At 43.9% G+C, this 26,106-nt stretch overlaps 1 protein-coding gene across 2 annotated transcripts in view; it reads right to left on the bottom strand.

The window, feature by feature from the left end:
* Nucleotides 1-365: 365 nt before the first annotated feature.
* Nucleotides 366-26,106, bottom strand: part of LOC115207710 (microtubule-associated protein RP/EB family member 3) — a 43,318-nt gene continuing 17,577 nt past the window's right edge. The window contains exons 2-5 of one of the 2 annotated variants that reach the window (XM_029775242.1): nucleotides 12,731-12,840; nucleotides 12,470-12,615; nucleotides 2,540-2,581; nucleotides 366-2,472 (exon numbers count right to left, since the gene is read on the bottom strand). In XM_029775242.1, coding sequence (XP_029631102.1) covers nucleotides 2,549-2,581; nucleotides 12,470-12,615; nucleotides 12,731-12,836 — 285 coding nt within the window. In that variant the 5' untranslated portion in view covers nucleotides 12,837-12,840 and the 3' untranslated portion in view covers nucleotides 366-2,472; nucleotides 2,540-2,548. The remainder of the gene's footprint in view (nucleotides 2,473-2,539; nucleotides 2,582-12,469; nucleotides 12,616-12,730; nucleotides 12,841-26,106) is intronic. The other variant, XM_029775158.1, reaches the window with a different exon arrangement.

Genomic DNA, 26,106 nt, shown 5'->3' with positions numbered 1-26,106 from the left:
TGTAGTGTCTGATTGGGCCAACACAGGGTTATGCTGTGAATGTAGTGTCTGATTGGACCAACCCAGTGTTATTTAGTGTCTGATTGGGCCAACACAGCATTATGTATTGTCTGATTGGACCAACACAGCATTATGTAGTGTCTGATTGGACCAACACAGCGTTATGTAGTGTCTGATTGGGCCAACACAGCATTATGTAGTGTCTGATTGGGCCAACACAGGGTTATGCTGTGAATGTAGTGTCTGCGGACGTAGATACATTGTCTTTTACATTTCAATCACGCTGTAAGTGATACGGATTGAATCAATGCCTGTGTGTGTGTGTGTGTGTGTCTACAGTAAGAGTCGACCAGTCGCGTTCCTTCTGGTTTTGAACCCACTGTTTATTCAGCCTCCGCAATAAAACTCCAACGATGCACGTCAATCACAGGTCTGCCATGACAACCGGGGGCTGACCCTGACAGCTGTCAATCACAGGTCTGCCATGACAACCGGGGGCTGTCAATCACAGGTCTGCCATGACAACCGGGGGCTGACCCTGACAGCTGTCAGTCACAGGTCTGCCATGACAACCGGGGGCTGACCCTGACAGCTGTCAGTCACAGGTCTGCCATGACAACCGGGGGCTGACCCTGACAGCTGTCAGTCATTTAAGCCCCGCCTCCAACAAGAAGAAACTCCAAATCAAAAACAGCTGCTAAAAAACCCCCCACTTCAAATCAATTCATTAATAATCAATACTCAATATTCACCCATTAGTATATACAGTGTAGTAGTGTGTTTGTTCATTTACATTTTATTAAACTTTCTCAGGGTAATAAATAGATTCACATTAACCTGTTAGCCACACCAAGCTAACGTTAAATAACTCATTCAAAACAAAAAGACAACCAGGGGGAATTCGGAGGTTAAAACCTGCAGAATGTGGTGGCTGTGTGGTTCTGTCTGAATGTCCTGGGATGTTGCTCTCTACTGAACAGACCTGTCTCTCTGCTCCCTACTGAACAGACCTGTCTCTCTGCTCCCTACTGAACAGACCTGTCTCTCTGCTCCCTACTGAACAGACCCGTCTCTCTGCTCCCTACTGAACAGACCTGTCTCTCTGCTCCCTACTGAACAGACCTGTCTCTCTGCTCCCTACTGAACAGACCTGTCTCTCTGCTCCCTACTGAACAGACCCGTCTCTCTGCTCCCTACTGAACAGACCTGTCTCTCTGCTCCCTACTGAACAGACCTGTCTCTCTGCTCCCTACTGAACAGACCTGTCTCTCTGCTCCCTACTGAACAGACCTGTCTCTCTGCTCCCTACTGAATAGACCTGTCTCTCTGCTCCCTACTGAACAGACCCGTCTCTCTGCTCCCTACTGAACAGCCCCGTCTCTCTGCTCCCTACTGAACAGCCCCGTCTCTCTGCTCCCTACTGAACAGACCCGTCTCTCTGCTCCCTACTGAACAGACCCGTCTCTCTGCTCCCTACTGAACAGACCCGTCTCTCTGCTCCCTGCTGAACAGACCCGTCTCTCTTCTCCCTACTGAACAGACCCGTCTCTCTGCTCCCTACTGAACAGACCTGTCTCTCTGCTGGCCCTATGAATTATGTTGAGTCCTAATGGACTGAGATGGTTCTGGTACTGGTCCATATTGTTAATGCAGGGACTGATATGACATCATATGCAACAAGCATCACTGCAGAACTAGGCATTCATCCACGTTTATCCAAATGTCAAATTTCTGTAGTTTTTGACACTCTGCTGTTGTATTGTCCCATTGCTCCAAACGTCAACATTTTTAAATGAAGGGTTACGTTTAGTTAGTTACCCCCCCATCTACCACCCTTGTCCTCAATGCCATGGTAAAACCCACGTCTACTGGAGGGTAATAACGCTCACTGTTGCCCCAGTGGCCGGTTCTGAAGGCATTTCCCGACGTCCATTTCCAAAGTGATTCTTCAACGATCTCCCTGATCATATGTACATGGTAGGTACTGAACCCTGATGCTGAACTGGACCAGTGAGTCTTTAGTCTCCCCTCATCTGAGACAATCCTGACAGAATTTTATGGGTTCAGAGATTAGTGAGTTTTGTTGTTACCTGCCTCTACAGATAGAGGGCGCTATAGATCCATGCTCTGTGCTACCCTGTCATCTAATTTACATTAGCCTTTAGCATAGCATCCTGCTAACACTCCCACACAGATGAACTGTTCAGAGCTAGCCATTAGCCTAGCATCCTGCTAACACCAACCATACAGATTAAGTGTACAGCGTTAGCCTGACATGTTGGAGGGGAGGACGGAAGGAGGGAGCGAGGAGGGGGGAACAAGGGAAAATGGGAGACGGGAGGAAGAGGGAGGAGGCTAGTAATAAAATAGGGGTAGGAGATGAGAACATTGAAGCGCTGATCCGGGGAGAGAACGGAGGAATATTCCACGTGGCGCCGCCTCTACCTCATCCGCTGCCGCCACAAAGCCGTCCTGAAACACAGGTCAGACAGCAGTCAGGGGATAGCTGGGTGGGGGTGTGTGTAGTTATTCTATTCACCTTTATTTATCAGGTAAGTTGGCTGAGAAGTTCAACCTCGCCCTGAGGGAGAGGAGAGGAAGAGAGGGGGAGAGGAAGAGAGGGGGAGAGGAAGAGAGGGGGAGAGGAGAGGAAGAAAGTGAGCCATGGTTAGGGATGTTACGGTGACAGTATTACCGCCACACGGGCGGGCAGTCAAATTCCACGAGACCGTTTAGTCACGGTGACTAGTCTTCTCTAAGCTCTGATGCTGCTGATGGTCGTTAGTAGACTACTAAACTAGCTATCTGCCTGGTACTCAGCACACTACTGTCCCTCTAATCACTCTGACATCAATACAAATGTAATGGAAAATCTAATCAAACACTTCATGAGAGCCCATGTTGCGCAACATTTCTGTAGGCTATTCGTCAGAGCTGTAAAAGCTCTGACGAAGGCCGTTGGGCCGATACGTAAGCTTATTAAATACCAGTGATACTATCAAGAGCAGTGTGCGGTTTCTTTCATCCTGTTTTAATTGCTTTAATTGTTGCCATGCACCTGCAACAAGACTGCTCAGATGTGCGAGTGCCTATCAGCTTTCTATAGGCCAGACCTACTATATTTATTTCTCAACTTTCCTAATATTAAGCACATTGTTTATCTTTACAACAGGAGTATAGCCTACCTGGCTGGCATGAAAATGAACCATGGGAAGCATCCTCCATTTGCTATTTAAGTGCATAGATGACATGTATTTTTCCCTGTTTCCAGACAGGTGCATCATAATGCTCCATTCTAAATCAAAACTAATGTCACATTATTTAGTATGTAAAGACAAGATAAAATCAAGAATATTATAATGGGTGATATTAGCCTATTACTTGTAAAATATAAGTTTGTGTGTGTGTGTGTATGTATGTATGTATGTGGACACCACTTCAAATGAGTGGTTTTGGCTTTCAGCCACACCCGTTGCTGACAGGTGTATAAAATCGAGCACACATCCATGCAATCTCCAAAGACACATTGGCAGTAGAGTGGTCTTGCTGAAGAGCTTAGTGACTTTCAGCGTGGCACCGTCATAGGATGCGACCTTTGCAAGACCATTTCAGCCCTGCTAAAGCTGCCCCCCGGTCAACTGTAAGTGCTGTTATTGTGAAGTGGAAACGTCTAGGAGCAACAACGGCTCAGCCGCGAAGTGGTAGGCCACACGAATTCACAGAACGTGACCGCAGAGTGTTGAAGCACGTAGCTACTCAAAATCTTCTGTCCTCGGTTGCAACACTACCAAGTTCCAAACTGCCTCTGGAAGCAACGTCAGCACAATAACTGTTCGTCGGGAGCTTCATGAAATCGGTTTCCATGGCCGAGCATCCGCACACAAGCCTAATATCACCATGCGCAATGCCAAGCGTTGGTTGGAGTGGTGTAAAGCTCACCGCCATTGGACTCTGGAGCAGTGGAAACGCGTTCTCTGGAGTGATGATCACGCTTCACCGCCTGGCAGTACGACGGACTAATCTGGGTTTGGCGGATGCCAGGAGAACGCTACCTGCCCCAATGCATAGAGCCAACTGTAAAGTTTGGAGGAGGAGGAATACTGGTCTGGGGATGTTTTTCATGGTTCGGGCCCCTTAGTTCCAGTGAAGGGAAATCTTAATGATACAACATATACAATGACAGACGATTCTGTGCTTCCAACTTCGTGGCAGACCCTTTTCTGTTTCAGTATGACAATGCCCCCATGCACAAAGCGAGGTCCAACAGAAATGGTTTCTCGAGATGGGTGTGGAAGAACTTGACTGGCTTGCACAGAGCCCTGACCTCAACCCCACTGAACATCTTTGGGAAGAATTGGAATGCCAACTGCGAGCCAGACCTAATCACCCAACATCAGTGCCCATTTTAGTTTACATTTTAGTCATTTAGCAGACGCTCTTATCCAGAAGGTGAGAAGAAGAGGGTTAAGTGCCTTACTCGACCTCACTAATGCTTGTGGCTGAATGAAAGCAAGTCCCCTCAGCAATGTTCCAACATCTAGTGGAAAGCCTTCCCAGAAGAGTGGAGACTATTATAGCAGCAAAGGGGGGGACCAACTCCATATTAATGACTTCCCAGAAGAGAGGAGGCTGTTATAGCAGCAAAGGGGGGGACCAACTCCATATTAATGCCTTCCCTGAAGAGTGGAGGCTGTTATAGCAGCAAAGGGGGGGACCAACTCCATATTAATGACTTCCCTGAAGAGTGGAGGCTGTTATAGCAGCAAAGGGGGGGACCAACTCCATATGAATGACTTCCCTGAAGAGTGGAGGCTGTTATAGCAGCAAAGGGGGGGACCAACTCCATATTAATGCCTTCCCAGAAGAGTGGAGGCTGTTATAGCAGCAAAGGGGGGGACCAACTCCATATTAATGCCTTCCCTGAAGAGTGGAGGCTGTTATAGCAGCAAAGGGGGGGACCAACTCCATATTAATGCCTTCCCTGAAGAGTGGAGGCTGTTATAGCAGCAAAGGGGGACCAACTCCATATTAATGACTTCCCTGAAGAGTGGAGACTGTTATAGCAGCAAAGGGGGGGACCAACTCCATATTAATGCCTTCCCAGAAGAGTGGAGGCTGTTATAGCAGCAAAGGGGGGGACCAACTCCATATTAATGCCTTCCCAGAAGAGTGGAGGCTGTTATAGCAGCAAAGGGGGGGACCAACTCCATATTAATGCCTTCCCTGAAGAGTGGAGGCTGTTATAGCAGCAAAGGGGGGGACCAACTCCATATTAATGCCTTCCCTGAAGAGTGGAGGCTGTTATAGCAGCAAAGGGGGGGACCAACTCCATGTTAATGCCCATGATGTTGGGATTAGATGTTCCACGAGCAGGTGTCCACATACTTTTGGTAATGTAGTGTATATTATCACTTGTGAATGATGCCCAGCTTGTGTGCAGTAAGGCAAGAAACGGCTCATGCCTTTTTTTCCCCCCTCCAACTTTTTCAAATCATAGTCGCACATGTATGTATTGATACGCATGTAGCCTGGCCTATTATCACAACTAAAGTGGCCAAATAACTTCATACAATTATAACCGGTGTAGAACCTACCTGGCATACTTAGGCAGCGCCTGAGTTTCAAGTTTGGAAAAGATAAGTTTCACCATAAATATGACCCTTTTTATAATAAAGCATTACATCCATGATCGCATTTGCGTTCACTTTTGAGAATGGTGTTTTTCCCGCTTATTTATTTATTGCATTTTGGTATATTCGCGCTTAACGCCTACTGCCATGTGCGCTTATAATGTGAAGAAATAGCCTAATAGTTTATCAACATTTTAAGCGAAACGTTCTGATCTGTTCCGTCAGGCTCATTGATAAAAGTTGTTTTGATGCCAGTGGTTGTATTATTATGGGATGTATCGCATCCCAGAACTGTCCCAGACTCTTTGGAATATGTATTTATCACACAGAATAGGTCAACTGTTGTACTATGGGGGGGGGGGGGGGGGGGGGTAGTAGATTTATACAGGCTAGTGCTTTTGCGGTTTTGTTTCTCATCTTGTTGGCTGATGAAAAGTAAATGTGGACAGTTGTTGTAGCATCTTCAATATGCTCCTTGTAATTTGTCCCCGATGTGTCTTTTCACTTGTAGCCTACTTCGGAGCTGAGATACCTCTGAAAATAACCTGATCACGTGACGGCCATTGGCTAATAAGAATTGAGATATCTGAGGGAGCCATGTGAGTGAGAGGTGCTTCGGAGCAAGGCGATTGGCAACCGGGAGAACGGAATTATTATATTCAGCCCAAGGGCAAAACGGCCACCGGCCGCAAAATACTTTTTTGGGGGGGGAATTACGGCTACACATAGGGGATGCAGCCGAGTAATTTGAGGCATTATCAAGTGCTTGTTAAATTGTGAATGAGACTGATGAAGTGTGTTCAGCCTGCGCTAAAAACTAAGCAGAGCTCATGCCTTTCAAGATACTTTTATCAAATCATCATTAGTCACATCATGCAGCCTTGAAATGTATTAAAAATCTAAACATATAGCCCAATGTTTGTTAAACAACTAAAGTTACATTAACTCTACATTAAGCATATAGAAGGACCTATTAACCGCCCGACACAGAATAGTCGCATGTGTGTACCCCCTCAAATCATTGAGAAAATATGTATATTTTATTCAGCTTTGTTCAATTGTGTTCTTCACACTATAAAATAATATAAATAATTCCTCGGAATTATAAGCAAATCTTGTCTTCTAAATGAACTAGTCGCCCACAGCCATATGGCACAGCCACATCAGGACCTGCTAAATGAACTAGTCGCCCACAGCCATATGGCGCAGCCACATCAGGACCTGCTAAATGAACTAGTCGCCCACAGCCATATGGCATAGCCAGATCAGGACCTAACATAAGGACAACTCAGAGGATGCTATTCTGTTCTTCTGAAATAGACTACATTTTCTACATATCATGGTTCTTTAGACCTGTCTAAAATAAATAATGGATTTATTGTGAAGGTGTAGACTATATTACATGGATTTATTGTGATGGTGTAGGTAGGCTATATTACATGGATTTATTGTGATGGTGTAGGTAGACTATATTACATGGATTTATTGTGATGGTGTAGACTATATTACATGGATTTATTGTGATGGTGTAGACTATATTACATGGATTTATTGTGATGGTGTAGACTATATTACATGGATTTATTGTGATGGTGTAGGTAGACTATATTACATGGATTTATTGTGATGGTGTAGACTATATTACATGGATTTATTGTGATGGTGTAGGTAGACTATATTACATGGATTTATTGTAATGGTGTAGGCTATATTACATGGATTTATTGTGAAGGTGTAGGTAGACTATATTACATGGATTTATTGTGATGGTGTAGGTAGCCTATATTACATGGATTTATTGTGATGGTGTAGGTAGACTATAGTACATGGATTTATTGTGATGGTGTAGACTATATTACATGGATTTATTGTGATGGTGTAGACTATATTACATGGATTTATTGTGATGGTGTAGGATATATTACATGGATTTATTGTGATGGTGTAGACTATATTACATGGATTTATTGTGATGGTGTAGGTAGACTATATTACATGGATTTATTGTGATGGTGTAGACTATATTACATGGATTTATTGTGATGGTGTAGGTAGACTATATTACATGGATTTATTGTAATGGTGTAGGCTATATTACATGGATTTATTGTGAAGGTGTAGGTAGACTATATTACATGGATTTATTGTGATGGTGTAGGTAGCCTATATTACATGGATTTATTGTGATGGTGTAGGTAGACTATAGTACATGGATTTATTGTGATGGTGTAGACTATATTACATGGATTTATTGTGATGGTGTAGACTATATTACATGGATTTATTGTGATGGTGTAGGATATATTACATGGATTTATTGTGATGGTGTAGACTATATTACATGGATTTATTGTGATGGTGTAGACTATATTACATGGATTTATTGTGATGGTGTAGACTATATTACATGGATTTATTGTGATGGTGTAGCTAGGCTATATTACATGGATTTATTGTGATGGTGTAGGTAGGCTATATTACATGGATTTATTGTGATGGTGTAGGTAGGCTATATTACATGGATTTATTGTGATGGTGTAGGTAGGCTATATTACATGGATTTATTGTGATGTGTAGGTAGACTATATTACGTGGATTTATTGTGATGGTGGAGACTATATTACATGGATTTATTGTGATTGTGTAGACTATATTAAATGGATTTATTGTGATGGTGTAGACTATATTACATGGATTTATTGTGATGGTGTAGACTATATTATATGGATTTATTGTCATGGTGTACTATATTACATGGATTTATTGAGATGGTGTAGGTAGACTATATTACATGGATTTATTGTGATGGTGGAGACTATATTACATGGATTTATTGTGATTGTGTAGACTATATTACATGGATTTATTGTGATGGTGTAGGTAGACTATATTACATGGATATATTGTGATGGTGTAGACTATATTACATGGATATATTGTGATGGTGTAAACTATAGAACATGGATTTATTGTGATGGTGTAGGTAGACTATATTACATGGATTTGTTGTGATGGTGTAGACTATATTACATTGATTTATTGTAATGGTGTAGACTATATTACATGGATTTATTGTGATGGTGTAGGCTATATTACATGGATTTATTGTGGTGGTGTAGGTAGACTATATTACATGGATTTATTGTGAAGGTGTAGGTAGACTATATTACATGGATTTATTGTGATGGTGTAGGTAGACTATAGTACATGAATTTATTGGGATGGTGTAGACTATATTACATGGATTTATTGTGATGGTGTAGACTATATTACATGGATTTATTGTGATGGTGTAGGTAGACTATATTACGTGGCTTTATTGTGATGGTGTAGACTATATGACATGGATTTATTGTGATGGTGTAGGTAGACTATATTAAATGGATTTATTGTGATGGTGTAGACTATATTACATGGATTTATTGTGATGGTGTAGGTAGACTATATTACATGGATTTATTGTGATGGTGTAGGCTATATTACATGGATTTATTGTGACGGTGTAGGCTATATTACATGGATTTATTGTGATGGTGTAGGTAGACTATATTACATGGATTTATTGTGATGGTGTAGGTAGACTATATTACATGGATTTATTGTGATGGTGTAGGTAGACTATATTACATGGATTTATTGTGATGGTGTAGGTAGACTATAGTACATGGATTTATTGTGATGGTGTAGACTATATTACATGGATTTATTGTGATGGTGTAGGTAGACTATATTACATGGATTTATTGTGATGGTGTAGGTAGACTATATTACATGGATTTATTGTGATGGTGTAGACTATATTACATGGAGTTATTGTGATGGTGTAGGTAGACTATATTACATGGATTTATTGTGATGGTGTAGGTAGACTATATTACATGGATTTATTGTGATGGTGTAGACTATATTACATGGATTTATTGTGATGGTGTAGGTAGACTATATTACATGGATTTATTGTGATGGTGTAGGTAGACTATATTACATGGATTTATTGTGAAGGTGTAGACTATATTACATGGATTTATTGTGATGGTGTAGGTAGACTATTACATGGATTTATTGTGATGGTGTAGGTAGACTATTACATGGATTTATTGTGATGGTGTAGGTAGACTATATTACATGGATTTATTGTGATGGTGTAGAATATATTACATGGATTTATTGTGATGGTGTAGACTATATTACATGGATTTATTGTGATGGTGTAGGTAGGCTATATTACATGGATTTATTGTGATGGTGGAGACTATATTACATGGATTTATTGTGATGGTGTAGGTAGACTATATTACATGGATTTATTGTGATGGTGTAGACTATATTACATGGATTTATTGTGATGGTGTAGACTATATTACATGGATTTATTGTGATGGTGTAGGTAGACTATATTACATGGATTTATTGTGAAGGTGTAGGTAGGCTATATAACATGGATTTATTGTGATGGTGTAGGTAGACTATATTACATGGATTTATTGTGATGGTGTAGGTAGACTATATTACATGGATTTATTGTGAGGGTGTAGGCTATATTACATGGATTTATTGTGATGGTGTAGGTATGCTATATTACATGAATTTATTGTGATGGTGTAGGTAGACTATAGTACATGGATTTATTGTGATGGTGTAGGTAGACTATATTACATGGATTTATTGTGATGGTGTAGGTAGACTATAGTACATGGATTTATTGTGATGGTGTAGGTAGACTATATTACATGGATTTATTGTGATGGTGTAGGTAGACTATATTACATGGATTTATTGTGATGGTGTAGACTATATTACATGGATTTATTGTGATGGTGTAGACTATTACATAGATTTATTGTGATGGTGTAGACTATTACATGGATTTATTGTGATGGTGTAGACTATATTACAAGGATTTATTGTGATGGTGTAGACTATATTACATGGATTTATTGTGATGGTGTAGACTATTACATGGATGTATTGTGATGGTGTAGGTAGACTATATTACATGGATGTATTGTGATGGTGTAGGTAGACTATATTACATGGATTTATTGTGATGGTGTAGGTAGACTATATTACATGGATTTATTGTGAAGGTGTAGGTAGACTATATTACATGGATTTATTGTGATGGTGTAGGTAGACTATATTACATGGATTTATTGTCATGGTGTAGGTAGACTATATTACATGGATTTATTGCGATGGTGTAGACTATATTACATGGATGTATTGTGATGGTGTAGGTAGACTATATTACATGGATTTATTGTGATGGTGTAGGTAGACTATATTACATGGATTTATTGTGATGGTGTAGACTATATTACAAGGATTTATTGTGATGGTGTAGACTATATTACATGGATTTATTGTGATGGTGTAGACTATATTACATGGATTTATTGTCATGGTGTAGACTATATTACATGGATTTATTGTGATGGTGTAGGTAGACTATTTTACATGGATTTATTGTGATGGTGTAGACTATATTACATGGATTTATTGTGATGGTGTAGGTAGACTATATTACATGGATTTATTGTGATGGTGTAGGTAGACTATATTACATGGATTTATTGTGATGGTGTAGACTATATTACATGGAGTTATTGTGATGGTGTAGGTAGACTATATTACATGGATTTATTGTGATGGTGTAGGTAGACTATATTACATGGATTTATTGTGATGGTGTAGACTATATTACATGGATTTATTGTGATGGTGTAGGTAGACTATATTACATGGATTTATTGTGATGGTGTAGGTAGACTATATTACATGGATTTATTGTGAAGGTGTAGGTAGACTATTTTACATGGATTTATTGTGATGGTGTAGACTATAGTACATGGATTTATTGTGATGGTGTAGACTATATTACATGGATTTATTGTGATGGTATAGACTATATTACATGAATTTATTGTGATGGTGTAGACTATATTACATGAATTTATTGTGATGGTGTAGACTATATTACATGAATTTATTGTGATGGTGTAGACTATATTACAAGGATTTATTGTGAAGGTGGTGACTATATTATATGGATTTATTGTGATGGTGTAGACTACACCTGTTGTATTCAGCATTTCACTGTAAGGTCTACTACACCTGTTGTATTCAGCATTTCACTGTGAGGTCTACTACACCTGTTGTATTCAGCATTTCACTGTGGGGTCTACTACACCTGTTGTATTCAGCATTTCACTGTAAGGTCTACTACACCTGTTGTATTCAGCATTTCACTGTGAGGTCTACTACACCTGTTGTATTCAGCATTTCACTGTGAGGTCTACTACACCTGTTGTATTCAGCATTTCACTGTAAGGTCTACTACACCTGTTGTATTCAGCATTTCACTGTGAGGTCTACTACACCTGTTGTATTCAGCATTTCACTGTGAGGTCTACTACACCTGTTGTATTCAGCATTTCACTGTGAGGTCTACTACACCTGTTGTATTCAGCATTTCACTGTGAGGTCTACTACACCTGTTGTATTCAGCATTTCACTGTAAGGTCTACTACACCTGTTGTATTCAGCATTTCACTGTGAGGTCTACTACACCTGTTGTATTCAGCATTTCACTGTGAGGTCTACTACACCTGGTCTGGAATGGAGGAGGACAGACTGCTGGGGTAGAATGGAGGAGGACAGACTCTCTCTGTGTGTGTGTGTGTGTGTGTGTGTGTGTGTGTGTGTGTGTGTGTACCTTGTCTACGGCCATTCTCTTGAAGGAGGGCTTGTTGTGTGTGTGTGTGTGTGTACCTTGTCTACGCCCATTCTCTTGAAGGAGGGCTTGTTGTGTGTGTGTGTGTGTGTGTGTGTGTGTGTACCTTGTCTACGCCCATTCTCTTGAAGGAGGCCTGCAGGACCTTGAAGTTGTTGATGAAGTCGTGTTCCAGCCGAGCTGAGAACTTCACCTTCTTCAGTAGGACACAGCCAGGGAACAACATGTCCATGAACTGACAATACACTGCACCTACAAACAAAGGACTAGGTTGGGATTAAATAATACACCTGTATTTTTTAAGTTAGCATATGTTGTTTATGAATATATGTAATTGAATTCTAATGATTGAGTGTGTGTCTGTTACCTATCTTGGTGTAGGTGAGCTGTAGAGAGTCGTTGACCCAGGACAGCATCTCATGACGACTCAGGTTCTCCAGAGCCGAAGAGATGGAGAATACATTCACCGCCATTACCCTGCAACACACACAGAGAGGTAGATCAGAGATATCTCCAGTCAGTCTATAGTGGTAGATCAGTGATATCTCCAGTCAGTCTATAGATAGGTAGATCAGTGATATCTCCAGTCAGTCTATAGAGGTAGATCAGAGATATCTCCAGTCAGTCTATAGACATAGATCAGAGATATCTCCAGTCAGTCTATAGAGGTAGATCAGTGATATCTCCAGTCAGTCTATAGAGGTAGATCAGTGATATCTCCAGTCAGTCTATAGACGTAGATCAGTGATATCTCCAGTCAGTCTATAGAGAGGTAGATCAGGGATATCTCCAGTCAGTCTATAGAGAGGTAGATCAGAGATACCTCCAGTCAGTCTATAGAGAGGTAGATCAGTGATATCTCCAGTCAGTCTATAGAGGTAGATCAGTGATATCTCCAGTCAGTCTATAGAGGTAGATCAGTGATATCTCCAGTCAGTCTATAGAGGTAGATCAGTGATATCTCCAGTCAGTCTATAGAGGTAGATCAGAGATACCTCCAGTCAGTCTATAGAGAGGTAGATCAGAGATATCTCCAGTCAGTCTATAGAGAGGTAGATCAGAGATACCTCCAGTCAGTCTATAGAGAGGTAGATCAGAGATATCTCCAGTCAGTCTATAGAGGTAGATCAGTGATATCTCCAGTCAGTCTATAGAGGTAGATCAGTGATATCTCCAGTCAGTCTATAGAGGTAGATCAGTGATATCTCCAGTCAGTCTGTGTCAGTCTATAGAGGTAGATCAGTGATATCTCCAGTCAGTCTATAGAGAGGTAGATCAGTGATATCTCCAGTCAGTCTGGGTCAGTCTATAGAGAGGTAGATCGGTGATATATCCAGTCAGTCTGTGTCAGTCTATAGAGATAGATCAGAGATATCTCCAGTCAGTCTATAGAGGTAGATCAGTGATATCTCCAGTCAGTCTATAGAGAGGTAGATCAGAGATATTTCCAGTCAGTCTGTGTGTCAGTCTATAGAGAGGTAGATCAGAGATATCTCCAGTCAGTCTATAGAGGTAGATCAGTGATATCTCCAGTCAGTCTATAGAGGTAGATCAGAGATACCTCCAGTCAGTCTATAGAGGTAGATCAGTGATATCTCCAGTCAGTCTATAGAGAGGTAGATCAGTGATATATCCAGTCAGTCTGTGTCAGTCTATAGAAAGGTAGATCAGTGATATCTCCAGTCAGTCTGGGTCAGTCTATAGAGGTAGATCGGTGATATCTCCAGTCAGTCTATAGAGAGGTAGGTCAGGGATATCTCCAGTCAGTCTATAGAGGTAGATCAGTGATACCGCCAGTCAGTCCGGCTACCCGGATAAAGCACTAAACAAACTTCAGTTAGTGCTAAATACGGCTGCTAGAATCCTGACTAGAACCAAAAAATTTGATCATATTACTCCAGTGCTAGCTTCCCTACACTGGCTTCCTGTTAAGACAAGGGCTGATTTCAAGGTTTTACTGCTAACCTACAAAGCATTACATGGGCTTGCTCCTACCTATCTTTCCGATTTGGTCCTGCCGTACATACCTACACGTACGCTACGGTCACAAGACGCAGGCCTCCTAATTGTCCCTAGAATTTCTAAGCAAACGGCTGGAGGTAGGGCTTTCTCCTATAGAGCTCCATTTTTATGGAATGGTCTGCCTACCCATGTGAGAGACGCAGACTCAGTCTCAACCTTTAAGTCTTTACTGAAGACTTATCTCTTCAGTAGGTCCTATGATTAAGTATAGTCTGGCCCAGGAGTGTGAAGGTGAACGGAAAGGCTGGAGCAACGAACCGCCCTTGCTGTCTCTGCCTTGTCGGTTCCCCTCTTCCCACTGGGATTCTCTGCCTCTAACCCTTTTACAGGGGCTGAGTCACTGACTTACTGGTGTTCTTCCATGCCGTCCATGGGAGGGGTGCGTCACTTGAGTAGGTTGAGCCACTGACGTGGTCTTCCTGTCTGGGTTGGCGCCCCCCCCTTGGGTTGTGCCGTGGCGGACATCTTTGTGGGCTATACTCGGCCTTGTCTTCGGACGGTAAGTTGGTGGTTGTAGATATCCCTCTAGTGGTGTGGGGGCTGTGCTTTGGCAAAGTGGGTGGGGTTATATCCTGCCTGTTTGGCCCTGTCCGGGGGTATCATCGGATGGGGCCACAGTGTCTTCTGATCCCTCCTGTCTCAGCCTCCAGTATTTATGCTGCAGTAGTTTATGTGTCGGGGGGCTAGGGTCAGTCTGTTACATCTGGAGTATTCTCTTGTCTTATCCAGTGTCCTGTGTGAATGTAAATATGCTCTCTCTAATTCTCTCTTTCTTTCTTTCTTTCTTTCTCTCGGAGGACCTGAGCCCTAGGACTACCTGGCATGATGACTCCTTGCTGTCCCCAGTCCACCTGGCCATGCTGCTGCTCCAGTTTCAACTGTTCTGCCTGCGGCTACGGAACCCTGACCTGTTCACCGGACGTGCTTGTTGCACCCTCGACAATTACTATGATTATTATTATTTGACCATGCTGGTCATTTACGAACATTTTAACATCTTGACCATGTTCTGTTATAATATCCACTCGGCACAGCCAGAAGAGGACTGGCCACCCCTCATAGCCTGGTTCCTCTCTAGGTTTCTTCCTAGGTTTTTGGCCTTTCTCAGGAGTTTTTCCTAGGGAGTTTTTCCCAGCCACCGTGCTTCTTTCACATGCATTGCTTGCTGTTTGGGGTTTTAGGCTGGGTTTCTGTACAGCACTTTGAGATTTCAGCTGATGTACGAAGGGCTATATAAATAAATTTGATTTGATTTGATTTGATATAGAGAGGTAGATCAGAGGTATCTCCAGTCAGTCTATAGAGAGGTAGATCAGTGATACCTCCAGTCAGTCTATAGAGAGGTAGATCAGTGATATCTCCAGTCAGTCTATAGAGAGGTAGATCAGTGATATCTCCAGTCAGTCTATGGAAAGGTAGATCAGTGATATCTCCAGTCAGTCTGTGTGTCAGTCTATAGAGAGGTAGATCAGTGATATCTCCAGTCAGTCTGTGTGTCAGTCTATAGAGAGGTAGATCAGTGATATCTCTAGTCAGTCTGTGTCAGTCTATAGAGGTAGATCAGAGATACCTCCAGTCAGAATGTTAGGGTTGCACTTCTCAGTATAAATAGGTGACCCAGCTAAATGCCTTCTATGCTTCGAGGCAAGCAAAAATGAACCATGCATTAGAGCACCAGCTGTTACGGACAACTGTGTGATCCGTAGCCAATGTGAGTAAGCCCTTTAAACAGGTTAACATTTACAAGGCCACAGGGCCAGATGGATTACCAGGACGCATATTCATGCGCTGACCAGCTGGCAAGTGTCTTCACTGACATTTTCAATCTCTCTCGGACCCAGTCTGTAATACCTACATGTTTCAAGCAGACCACCATAGTCCCTGTGCCCAAGAACGCCAAGGTAACTTGCCTAAATGGCTATCTCCCCATAACCCTCACATCTGTAGCCATGAAATGCTTTGAAAGGCTGGTCATGGTTCACATCAGCACAATCATCCCAGACACCCTAGACCCACTACAATTTGCATACCGCCCTAACGGATCAATCTCTATTGCACTCCCCACTGCCCTTTCCCACCTGGACAAAAGGAACAACTACATGAGAATGATGTTTTTCTGACTACAGCTCAGCATACAACACCATAGTGCCCTCAAAGCTCATCACTAAGCTAAGGACCCTGGGACTAAACACCTCCCTGCGACTGTATCCTGGACATCCTGACTGGGGCTCCTCAACACGGGGGCTCCTAAGGGGTACATGCTTGGTCCCCTCCTGTACTCCCTGTTCACCCATGATTGTGTAGCCAGGCACGACTCCAACACCATCAAGTTTGCTGACGACAGGATGGTGGTAGACCTGATTCACCGGCAACAATGAGACAGCCGGCAGGGAGGAGGTCAGTGACCTGGCAGTGTGGGGCCTGAACAACAACTTCTTATACAATTTTAATACAAGGAGCAGATCATGGACTACAGGAAATTGGGGGTTGAGAGCTTCAAGTTCCTCGGCGTCCAAATCACTAAGAACTTTAAATCGTCCACACATGCGCACAGTCTTCAAGAGGTTGAAAAGGTTTGGCATGGGCCCTCAAATCCTGAAAAGGTTTGGCATGGGCCCTCAAATCCTGAAAAGGTTTGGCATGGGCCCTCAAATCCTGAAAAGGTTTGGCATGGGCCCTCAAATCCTGAAAAGGTTCTACATCTGTACCACTGAGAGCACCTTGACTGGCTGCATCACCTGCTTCTACATCTGTATTGCTTGCTGTTTGGGGTTTTAGGCTGGGTATGATGCTACAAGCTTGGCACGCCTGTATTTGTAGAGTTTCTCCAATTCTTATCTGCAGATCCTCTCAAGTTCTGTCAGTGTGGATGGGGAGCGTCGCTGCACAGATATTTTCATGTTTCTCCAGAGATGTTCGATCAGGTTCAAGTTCGGGCTCTGGCTGGGCTACTCAAGGACATTTAAAGACATGTCTCGAAGCCATTCCTGTGTTGTCTTGGCTGTGTGCTTAGGATCATTGTCCTGTTGGAAGGTGAACCTTCACCTCAGTCTGAGGTACTGAGTGCTCTGGAGCAGGTTTTCATCAAGGATCTCTCTGTACTTTGCTCTGTTCATCTTTCCCTCAATCCTGACTAGGCTCCCAGTCCCTGCTGATGGAAAAACATCCCACAGCATGATGCTGCCACTACCATGCTTCACCATAGGGATGGTGCCAGGTTTCCTCTAGACGTGACGCTTGGCACTCAGGCCAAAGAGTTCAATCTTGGTTTCATCAGACCAGAGAATCTTGTTTCTCATGGTCAGAGTCCTTTAGGTGCCTTTTGGCAAACTCCAAGCAGGCTGTCATGTGCCTTTTTACCATAAAGGCGTGATTGGTGGAGTGCTGCAGAGATGGTTGTCCTTCTGGAAGGTTCTCCCATCTCCAGAGGAACTCTGGAGCTCTGTCAGTAACCATCGGTTCTTGGTCACCTCCCTGACCAAGGCCCTTCTCCCCCGATTGATCAGTATGGCCAGGCGGCCAGCTCTAGGAAGACTCTTGGTGGTTCCAAACTTCTTCCAATTAAGAATGAAACAACAAAAAACATATGACATAATTAAATCATTGTATACTGGCAATATGTTCAGCATTAAAATTGGTAAGAAAAGAACTGAATTCTTTAACCAGGGGCGGGGCCTTCGCCAGGGTTGCAATCTGAGCCCTGCACTCTTCAATATTTACATCAACAAATTGGCCACTATTCTAGAAAAATCCTCAGCCCCTGGTGTTAGTCTCCACAATTCAGAAGTGAAATGCCTACTCTTCGCAGATGACCTGTGCCTGCTGTCACCCACAGCACCTGGCCTACAGCAGAGCCTGGACCTGCTAGAGCAGTACTGCCAGACCTGGGCCCTGGCAGTAAACCCCCACAGCACCTGGCCTACAGCAGAGCCTGGACCTGCTAGAGCAGTACTGCCAGACCTGGGCCCTGGCAGTAAACCCCCACAGCACATGGCCTACAGCAGAGCCTGGACCTGCTAGAGCAGTACTGCCAGACCTGGGCCCTGGCAGTAAACCCCCACAGCACATGGCCTACAGCAAAGCCTGGACCTGCTAGAGCAGTACTGCCAGACCTGGGCCCTGGCAGTAAACCCCCACAGCACCTGGCCTACAGCAGAGCCTGGACCTGCTAGAGCAGTACTGCCAGACCTGGGCCCTGGCAGTAAACCCCCACAGCACATAGCCTACAGCAGAGCCTGGACCTGCTAGAGCAGTACTGCCAGACCTGGGCCCTGGCAGTAAACCCCAAAAAGACTAAAATAATGATTTTCCAGAGAAGATCCAGATCTCAGGGAATTAGACCAAAGTTCTCAACTGGTACAAAATATATAGAGTACTGTACACACTACAATTACTGAGGTTTAAATATATAGAGTACTGTAGACACTACAATTACTGAGGTTTAAATATATAGAGTACTGTACACACTACAATTACTGAGGTTTAAATACATAGAGTACTGTACACACTACAATTACTTAGGTTTAAAAATAAGCTCAACTGGACAACTTAATGAGGCAGTGAATGAACTGAGAGAGAAAGCACGCAGGGCATTCTACGCCATTAAAAAGAAAATTGAAATACCTATTAAAATTTGGCTAAAACTAATTGAATATGTCATTGAACCAATTGCACTCTATGGTAGCGAAGTGTGGGGTCCACTTACAAAACAAGATTTAATCAAATGGGACAAACACCCCATTGAAACCCTACATGCAGAGTTCTGTAAGATTCTCCTACATGTCCAGAGGAAAACTACAAACAATGCATGCAGGGCTGAATTAGGCCAATATCCACTAATAATAAAAACTCAAAAAAGAGCAATTAAGTTTTGGAAACATCTAAAATACAGTGACCCCCTCTCATATCATTACCAAGCCCTGCAATGCCAAGAGCTGAGCAAAGAAAAGAGTCCCCTCATCCAGCTGGTCCTGGGGCTGAGTTCACAAACCTGTTCTACTAACACACTGAAGCCTCAGGACCCTCATCCAGCTGGTCCTGGGGCTGTTCACAAACCTGTTCTACTAACACACTGAAGCCTCAGGACCCTCATCCAGCCGGTCCTGAGTTCACAAACCTGTTCTACTAACACACTGAAGCCTCAGGACCCTCATCCAGCTGGTCCTGGGGCTGAGTTCACAAACCTGTTCTACTAACACACTGAAGCCTCAGGACCCTCATCCAGCTGGTCCTGGGGCTGAGTTCACTAACCTGTTCTACTAACACACTGAAGCCTCAGGACCCTCATCCAGCTGGTCCTGAGTTCACAAACCTGTTCTACTAGCACACTGAAGCCTCAGGACCCTCATCCAGCTGGTCCTGGGGCTGAGTTCACAAACCTGTTCTAACACACTGAAGCCTCAGAACCAGAACATCCAATCAATCAGAATAAACCAAATTACAACACAGTCAAAACAAAACTACATTGCTTATTGGGAAACACAAGCACAAACACAAAGCAAAATGCAGTGCTATCTGGCCCTAAATCATCAGTACACCGTGGCTAAATATTTGACCATGGTTACTGATCAAAACCTTGACAAAGTACAGGCTCAGTGAGCACAGCCTTGCCATCGAGAAGGGTAGACACAGGAAAACCTGGCTCCCTGTAGAGGAAAGGCTGTGCAGCCACAGCAGAACCTGAGACATAGCTGCATTTCTTGACAAAATGTTAAAAATATAAAACAATTAGTGTCACTTTCCCAAATTTGAAACCCTTATTCAAGGTTTCAAAGACCTCTCTGATGAGGATAGGCTACCCGTCCTGTTGGGGGAGGACGCAGAGAGCTGTGTGTTGGCAGCGCACTACATTGCTGCCTGCGATAAGTTGAGGGACAGTGTCTGACAGAACAATCGACCTGCACATGTCCTCTACTGTATGGCTATTGTTATTGTTGAATGTGTTGGTTATTTTGACCCTTGGTTATTGTTGTTACTGTTGTCCCGTTGACAATTTTGATTCTCATTTTTATATTGTAAATATCCAAAATAAGCTTTGGCAATATGTCCATTGTTACGTCATGCCAATAAAGTGAATTGAATGATGGCGGCCACTGTGTTCTTGGGGACCTTCAATGCTGCAAACATTTATTGGTACCCTTCTCCAGATCTGTGCCTCGACAATCCTGTCTCGGAGCTCTACGGACAATTCCTTCGACCTCAAGGCTTGGTCTTTGCTCTGACATGCTCTGTCAACTGTGGGACCTTATATAGACAGGTGTGTACCTTTCCAAAACATGTCTAATCAATTGAATTTACCACAGGTGGACTCCAATCAAGTTGTAGAAACATCTCAAGGATGATCAATGGAAACAGGATGCCCCTGAGCTCAATTTAGAGCCTCATAGCAAAGGGTCTGAATACTTATGTAAATAAGGTATTTCTTTTTTGATTTTTTTTTTATAAATTAGCAAAAATTTCAAAAAAATCTGTTTGCACTTCGTCATTATGGGGTATTTTGTGTACAGTGCATTCGGAAAGTACTCAGACCCCTTGACTTTTTCCACATTTTGTTACGTTACAGCCTTATTCTAAAATATATTAAATTGGAAATGTTCCTCATCAATCTACACACAATATCCCATAATGACAAAGCAAAAACAGGTTTTTAGAAAAGTTTGCAATCTGGGGAAGGGTACCAAAACATTTCTGCAGCACTGAAGTTCCCCAAGAACACAGGGGCCTCCATCATTCTTAAAAACCAAGACTCTTCCTAGAGATAGCTGCCCGGCCAAACTGAGCAATCGGGGGAGAAGGGTCTTATCCATTTTAAAATAAGGTTGTAATGTAACAAAATGTTAAAAATGTCAAGGGGTCTGAAAACTTTCTGAATGCACTGCATCTATTCTATAACTCCAGTATCCCTGTCACCTTCCCCCTATACATATCTACCTCCATCACTCCAGTATCCCTGTCCCCTTCCCCCTATACATATCTACCTCCATCACTCCAGTATCCCTGTCCCCTATACATATCTACCTCCATCACTCCTGTATCCCTGTCTCCTTCCCCCTATACATATCTACCTCCATCACTCCAGTATCCCTGTCCCATATAAATATCTACCTCGATCACTCCTGTATCCCTGTCCCCTATACATGTCTACCTCCATCACTCCAGTATCCCTGTCTCCTTCCCCCTATACATATCTACCTCCATCACTCCAGTATCCCTGTCCCCTATACATATCTAACTCCATCACTCCAGTATCGCTGTCCCCTTCCCCCTATACATATCTACCTCCATCACTCCAGTATCCCTGTCCCTATACATATCTACCTCCATCACTCCAGTATCCCTGTCCCCTTCCCCCTATACATATCTACCTCCATCACTCCAGTATCCCTGTAACCTTCCCCCTATACATATCTACCTCCATCACTCCAGTATCCCTGTCCCCTTCCCCCTATACATATCTACCTCCATCACTCCAGTATCCCTGTCCCCTACACATATCTACCTCCATCACTCCAGTATCCCTGTCTCCTTCCCCCTATACATATCTACCTCCATCACTCCAGTATCCCTGTCCCCTATACATATCTACCTCCATCACTCCAGTATCCCTGCCTCCTTCCCCTATACATATCTACCTCCATCACTCCAGTGTCCCTGTCTCCTTCCCCCTTTACATATCTACCTCCATCACTCCAGTGTCCCTGTCACCTATACATATCTACCTCCATCACTCCAGTATCCCTGTCCCCTATACATATCTACCTCCATCACTCCAGTATCCCTGTCCCCTTCGAGTTATACATATCTACCTCCATCACTCCAGTATCCCTGTCCCCTTACCCCCATACATATCTACCTCCATCACTCCAGTATCCCTGTCCCCTTCCCCCTATACATATCTACCTCCATCACTCCAGTATCCCTGTCCCCTTCCCCCTATACATATCTACCTCATCACTCCAGTATCCCTGTCCCCTTCCCCCAATACATATCTACCTCATCACTCCAGTATCCCTGTCCCCTTCCCCCTATACATATCTACCTCCATCACTCCAGTATCCCTGTCTCCTTCCCCTATACATATCTACCTCCATCACTCCAGTATCCCTGTCCCCTTCTCCCTATACATATCTACCTCCATCACTCCAGTATCCCTGTCTCCTTCCCCCTATACATATCTACCTCCATCACTCCAGTATCCCTGTCCCCTATACATATCTACCTCCATCACTCCAGTATCCCTGTCCCCTTCTCCCTATACATATCTACCTCCATCACTCCAGTGTCCTTGTCCCCTATACATATCTACCTCCATCACTCCAGTGTCCTTGTCCCCTATACATATCTACCTCCATCACTCCAGTATCCCTGACTCCTTCCCCCTAAACATATCTACCTCATCACTCCAGTATCCCTGTCTCCTTCCCCCTATACATATCTACCTCCATCACTCCAGTGTCCCTGTCCCCTATACATATCTACCTCCATCACTCCAGTATCCCTGTCCCCTTCCCCCTATACATATCTACCTCCATCACTCCAGTACCCCTGTCCCCTTCCCCCTATACATATCTACCTCCATCACTCCAGTATCCCTGTCCCCTATACATATCTACCTCCATCACTCCAGTATCCCTGTCCCCTTCCCCCTATACATATCTACCTCCATCACTCCAGTATCCCTGTCCCCTATACATATCTACCTCCATCACTCCAGTATCCCTGTCTCCTTCCCCCTATACATATCTACCTCCATCTCTCCAGTATCCCTGTCACCTTCCCCTATACATATCTACCTCCATCACTCCAGTATCCCTGTCCCCTTCTCCCTATACATATCTACCTCCATCACTCCAGTATCCCTGTCCCCTTCCCCCTATACATATCTACCTCCATCACTCCAGTATCCCTGTCCCCTTCTCCCTATACATATCTACCTCCATCACTCCAGTGTCCTTGTCCCCTATACATATCTACCTCCATCACTCCAGTATCCCTGTCCCCTTCCCCCTATACATATCTACCTACATCACTCCAGTATCCCTGTCCCCTTCCCCCTATACATATCTACCTCCATCACTCCAGTATCCCTGTCTCCTTCCCCCTATACATATCTACCTCCATCACTCCAGTATCCCTGTCCCCTTCCTCCTATACATATCTACCTCCATCACTCCAGTATCCCTGTCCCCTTCCCCCTATACATATCTACCTCCATCACTCCAGTATCCCTGTCTCCTTCCCCCTATACATATCTACCTCCATCACTCCAGTATCCCTGTCCCCTATACATATCTACCTCCATCACTCCAGTATCCCTGTCTCCTATACATATCTACCTCCATCACTCCAGTATCCCTGTCACCTTCCCCCTATACATATCTACCTCCATCACTCCAGTATCCCTGTCTCCTTCCCCCTATACATATCTACCTCCATCACTCCAGTGTCCTTGTGCCCTATACATATCTACCTCCATCACTCCAGTATCCCTGTCCCCTATACATATCTACCTCCATCACTCCAGTATCCCTGTCTCCTATACATATCTACCTCCATCACTCCAGTATCCCTGTCTCCTTCCCCCTATACATATCTACCTCCATCACTCCAGTGTCCTTGTCCCCTATACATATCTACCTCCATCACTCCAGTATCCCTGTCTCCTATACATATCTACCTCCATCACTCCAGTATCCCTGTCTCCTTCCCCCTATACATATCTACCTCATCACTCCAGTATCCCTGTCCCCTTCCCCCTATACATATCTACCTCCATCACTCCAGTATCCCTGTCTCCTTCCCCCTATACATATCTACCTCCATCACTCCAGTATCCCTGTCTCCTTCCCCCTATACATATCTACCTCCATCACTCCAGTATCCCTGTCCCCTTCCCCCTATACATATCTACCTCCATCACTCCAGTATCCCTGTCCCCTATACATATCTACCTCCATCACTCCAGTATCCCTGTCTCCTTCCCCCTATACATATCTACCTCCACCACTCCTGTATCCCTGTCCCCTATACATATCTACCTCCATCACTCCAGTATCCCTGTCTCCTTCCCCCTATACATATCTACCTCCATCACTCCAGTATCCCTGTCTCCTTCCCCCTATACATATCTACCTCCATCACTCCAGTATCCCTGTCTCCTTCTCCCTATACATATCTACCTCCATCACTCCAGTATCCCTGCCTCCTTCCCCTATACATATCTACCTCCATCACTCCAGTATCCCTGTCCCCTATACATATCTACCTCCATCACTCCAGTATCCCTGTCTCCTTCCCCCTATACATATCTACCTCCATCACTCCAGTATCCCTGGCCCCTTCCCCCTATACATATCTACCTCCATCACTCCAGTATCCCTGGCCCCTTCCCCCTATACATATCTACCTCCATCACTCCAGTATCCCTGTCTCCTTCCCCCTATACATATCTACCTCCATCACTCCAGTATCCCTGTCCCCTATAAATATCTACCTCCATCCCTCCAGTATCCCTGTACATTGTTAATATGGTACTGGAACTAACCCTGTATATAGTACGCTTAGTGTTCTTATCTACTTTGTTTTTTCTAGTATTACATTGTTAGTGATTACTGCATTGTTGGGGCTGCTTTATATATATATATATAGCAGACCCAACAATGCAGTAATCACTAACAATGTAATATATATAATAATATACACTGCTCAAAAAAATAAAGGGAACACTTAAACAACACAATGTAACTCCAAGTCAATCACACTTCTGTGAAATCAAACTGTCCACTTAGGAAGCAACACTGATTGACAATACATTTCACATGCTGTTGTGCAAATGGAATAGACAACAGGTGGAAATTATAGGCAATAAGCAAGACACCCCCAATAAAAGAGTGGTTCAGCAGGTGGTGACCACAGACCACTTCTCAGTTCCTATGCTTCCTGGCTGATGTTTTGGTCACTTTGAATGCTGGCGGTGCTTTCACTCTAGTGGTAGCATGAGACGGAGTCTACAATCCACACAAGTGGCTCAGGTATTGCAGCTCATCCAGGATGGCACATCAATGCGAGCTGTGGCAAGAAGGTTTGCTGTGTCTGTCAGCGTAGTGTCCAGAGCATGGAGGCGCTACCAGGAGACAGGCCAGTACATCAGGAGACGTGGAGGAGGCCGTAGGAGGGCAACAACCCAGCAGCAGGACCGCTACCTCCGCCTTTGTGCAAGGAGGAGCAGTAGGAGCACTGCCAGAGCCCTGCAAAATGACCTCCAGCAGGCCACAAATGTGCATGTGTCTGCTTAAACGGTCAGAAACAGACTCCATGAGGGTGGTATGAGCGCCCGACGTCCACAGGTGGGGGTTGTGCTTACAGCCCAACACCGTGCAGGACGTTTGGCATTTGCCAGAGAACACCAAGATTGGCAAATTCGCCACTGGCGCCCTGTGCTCTTCACAGATGAAAGCAGGTTCACACTGAGCACGTGACAGACGTGACAGAGTCTGGAGACGCCGTGGAGAACGTTCTGCTGCCTGCAACATCCTCCAGCATGACCGGTTTGGCGGTGGGTCAGTCATGGTGTGGGGTGGCATTTCTTTGGGGGGCCGCACAGCCCTCCATGTGCTTGCCAGAGGTAGCCTGACTGCCATTAGGTACCGAGATGAGATCCTCAGACCCCTTGTGAAACCATATGCTGGTGCGGTTGGCCCTGGGTTCCTCCTAATGCAAGAC

The sequence above is a fragment of the Salmo trutta genome, chromosome 1 (genome assembly GCF_901001165.1).
Source record: "Salmo trutta chromosome 1, fSalTru1.1, whole genome shotgun sequence".
In the NCBI taxonomy this organism is placed as follows: Eukaryota; Metazoa; Chordata; class Actinopteri; order Salmoniformes; family Salmonidae; genus Salmo; species Salmo trutta.
Note: the sequence above shows the minus strand (reverse complement) of the source record. Positions and strands in the feature narration are given on the sequence as shown.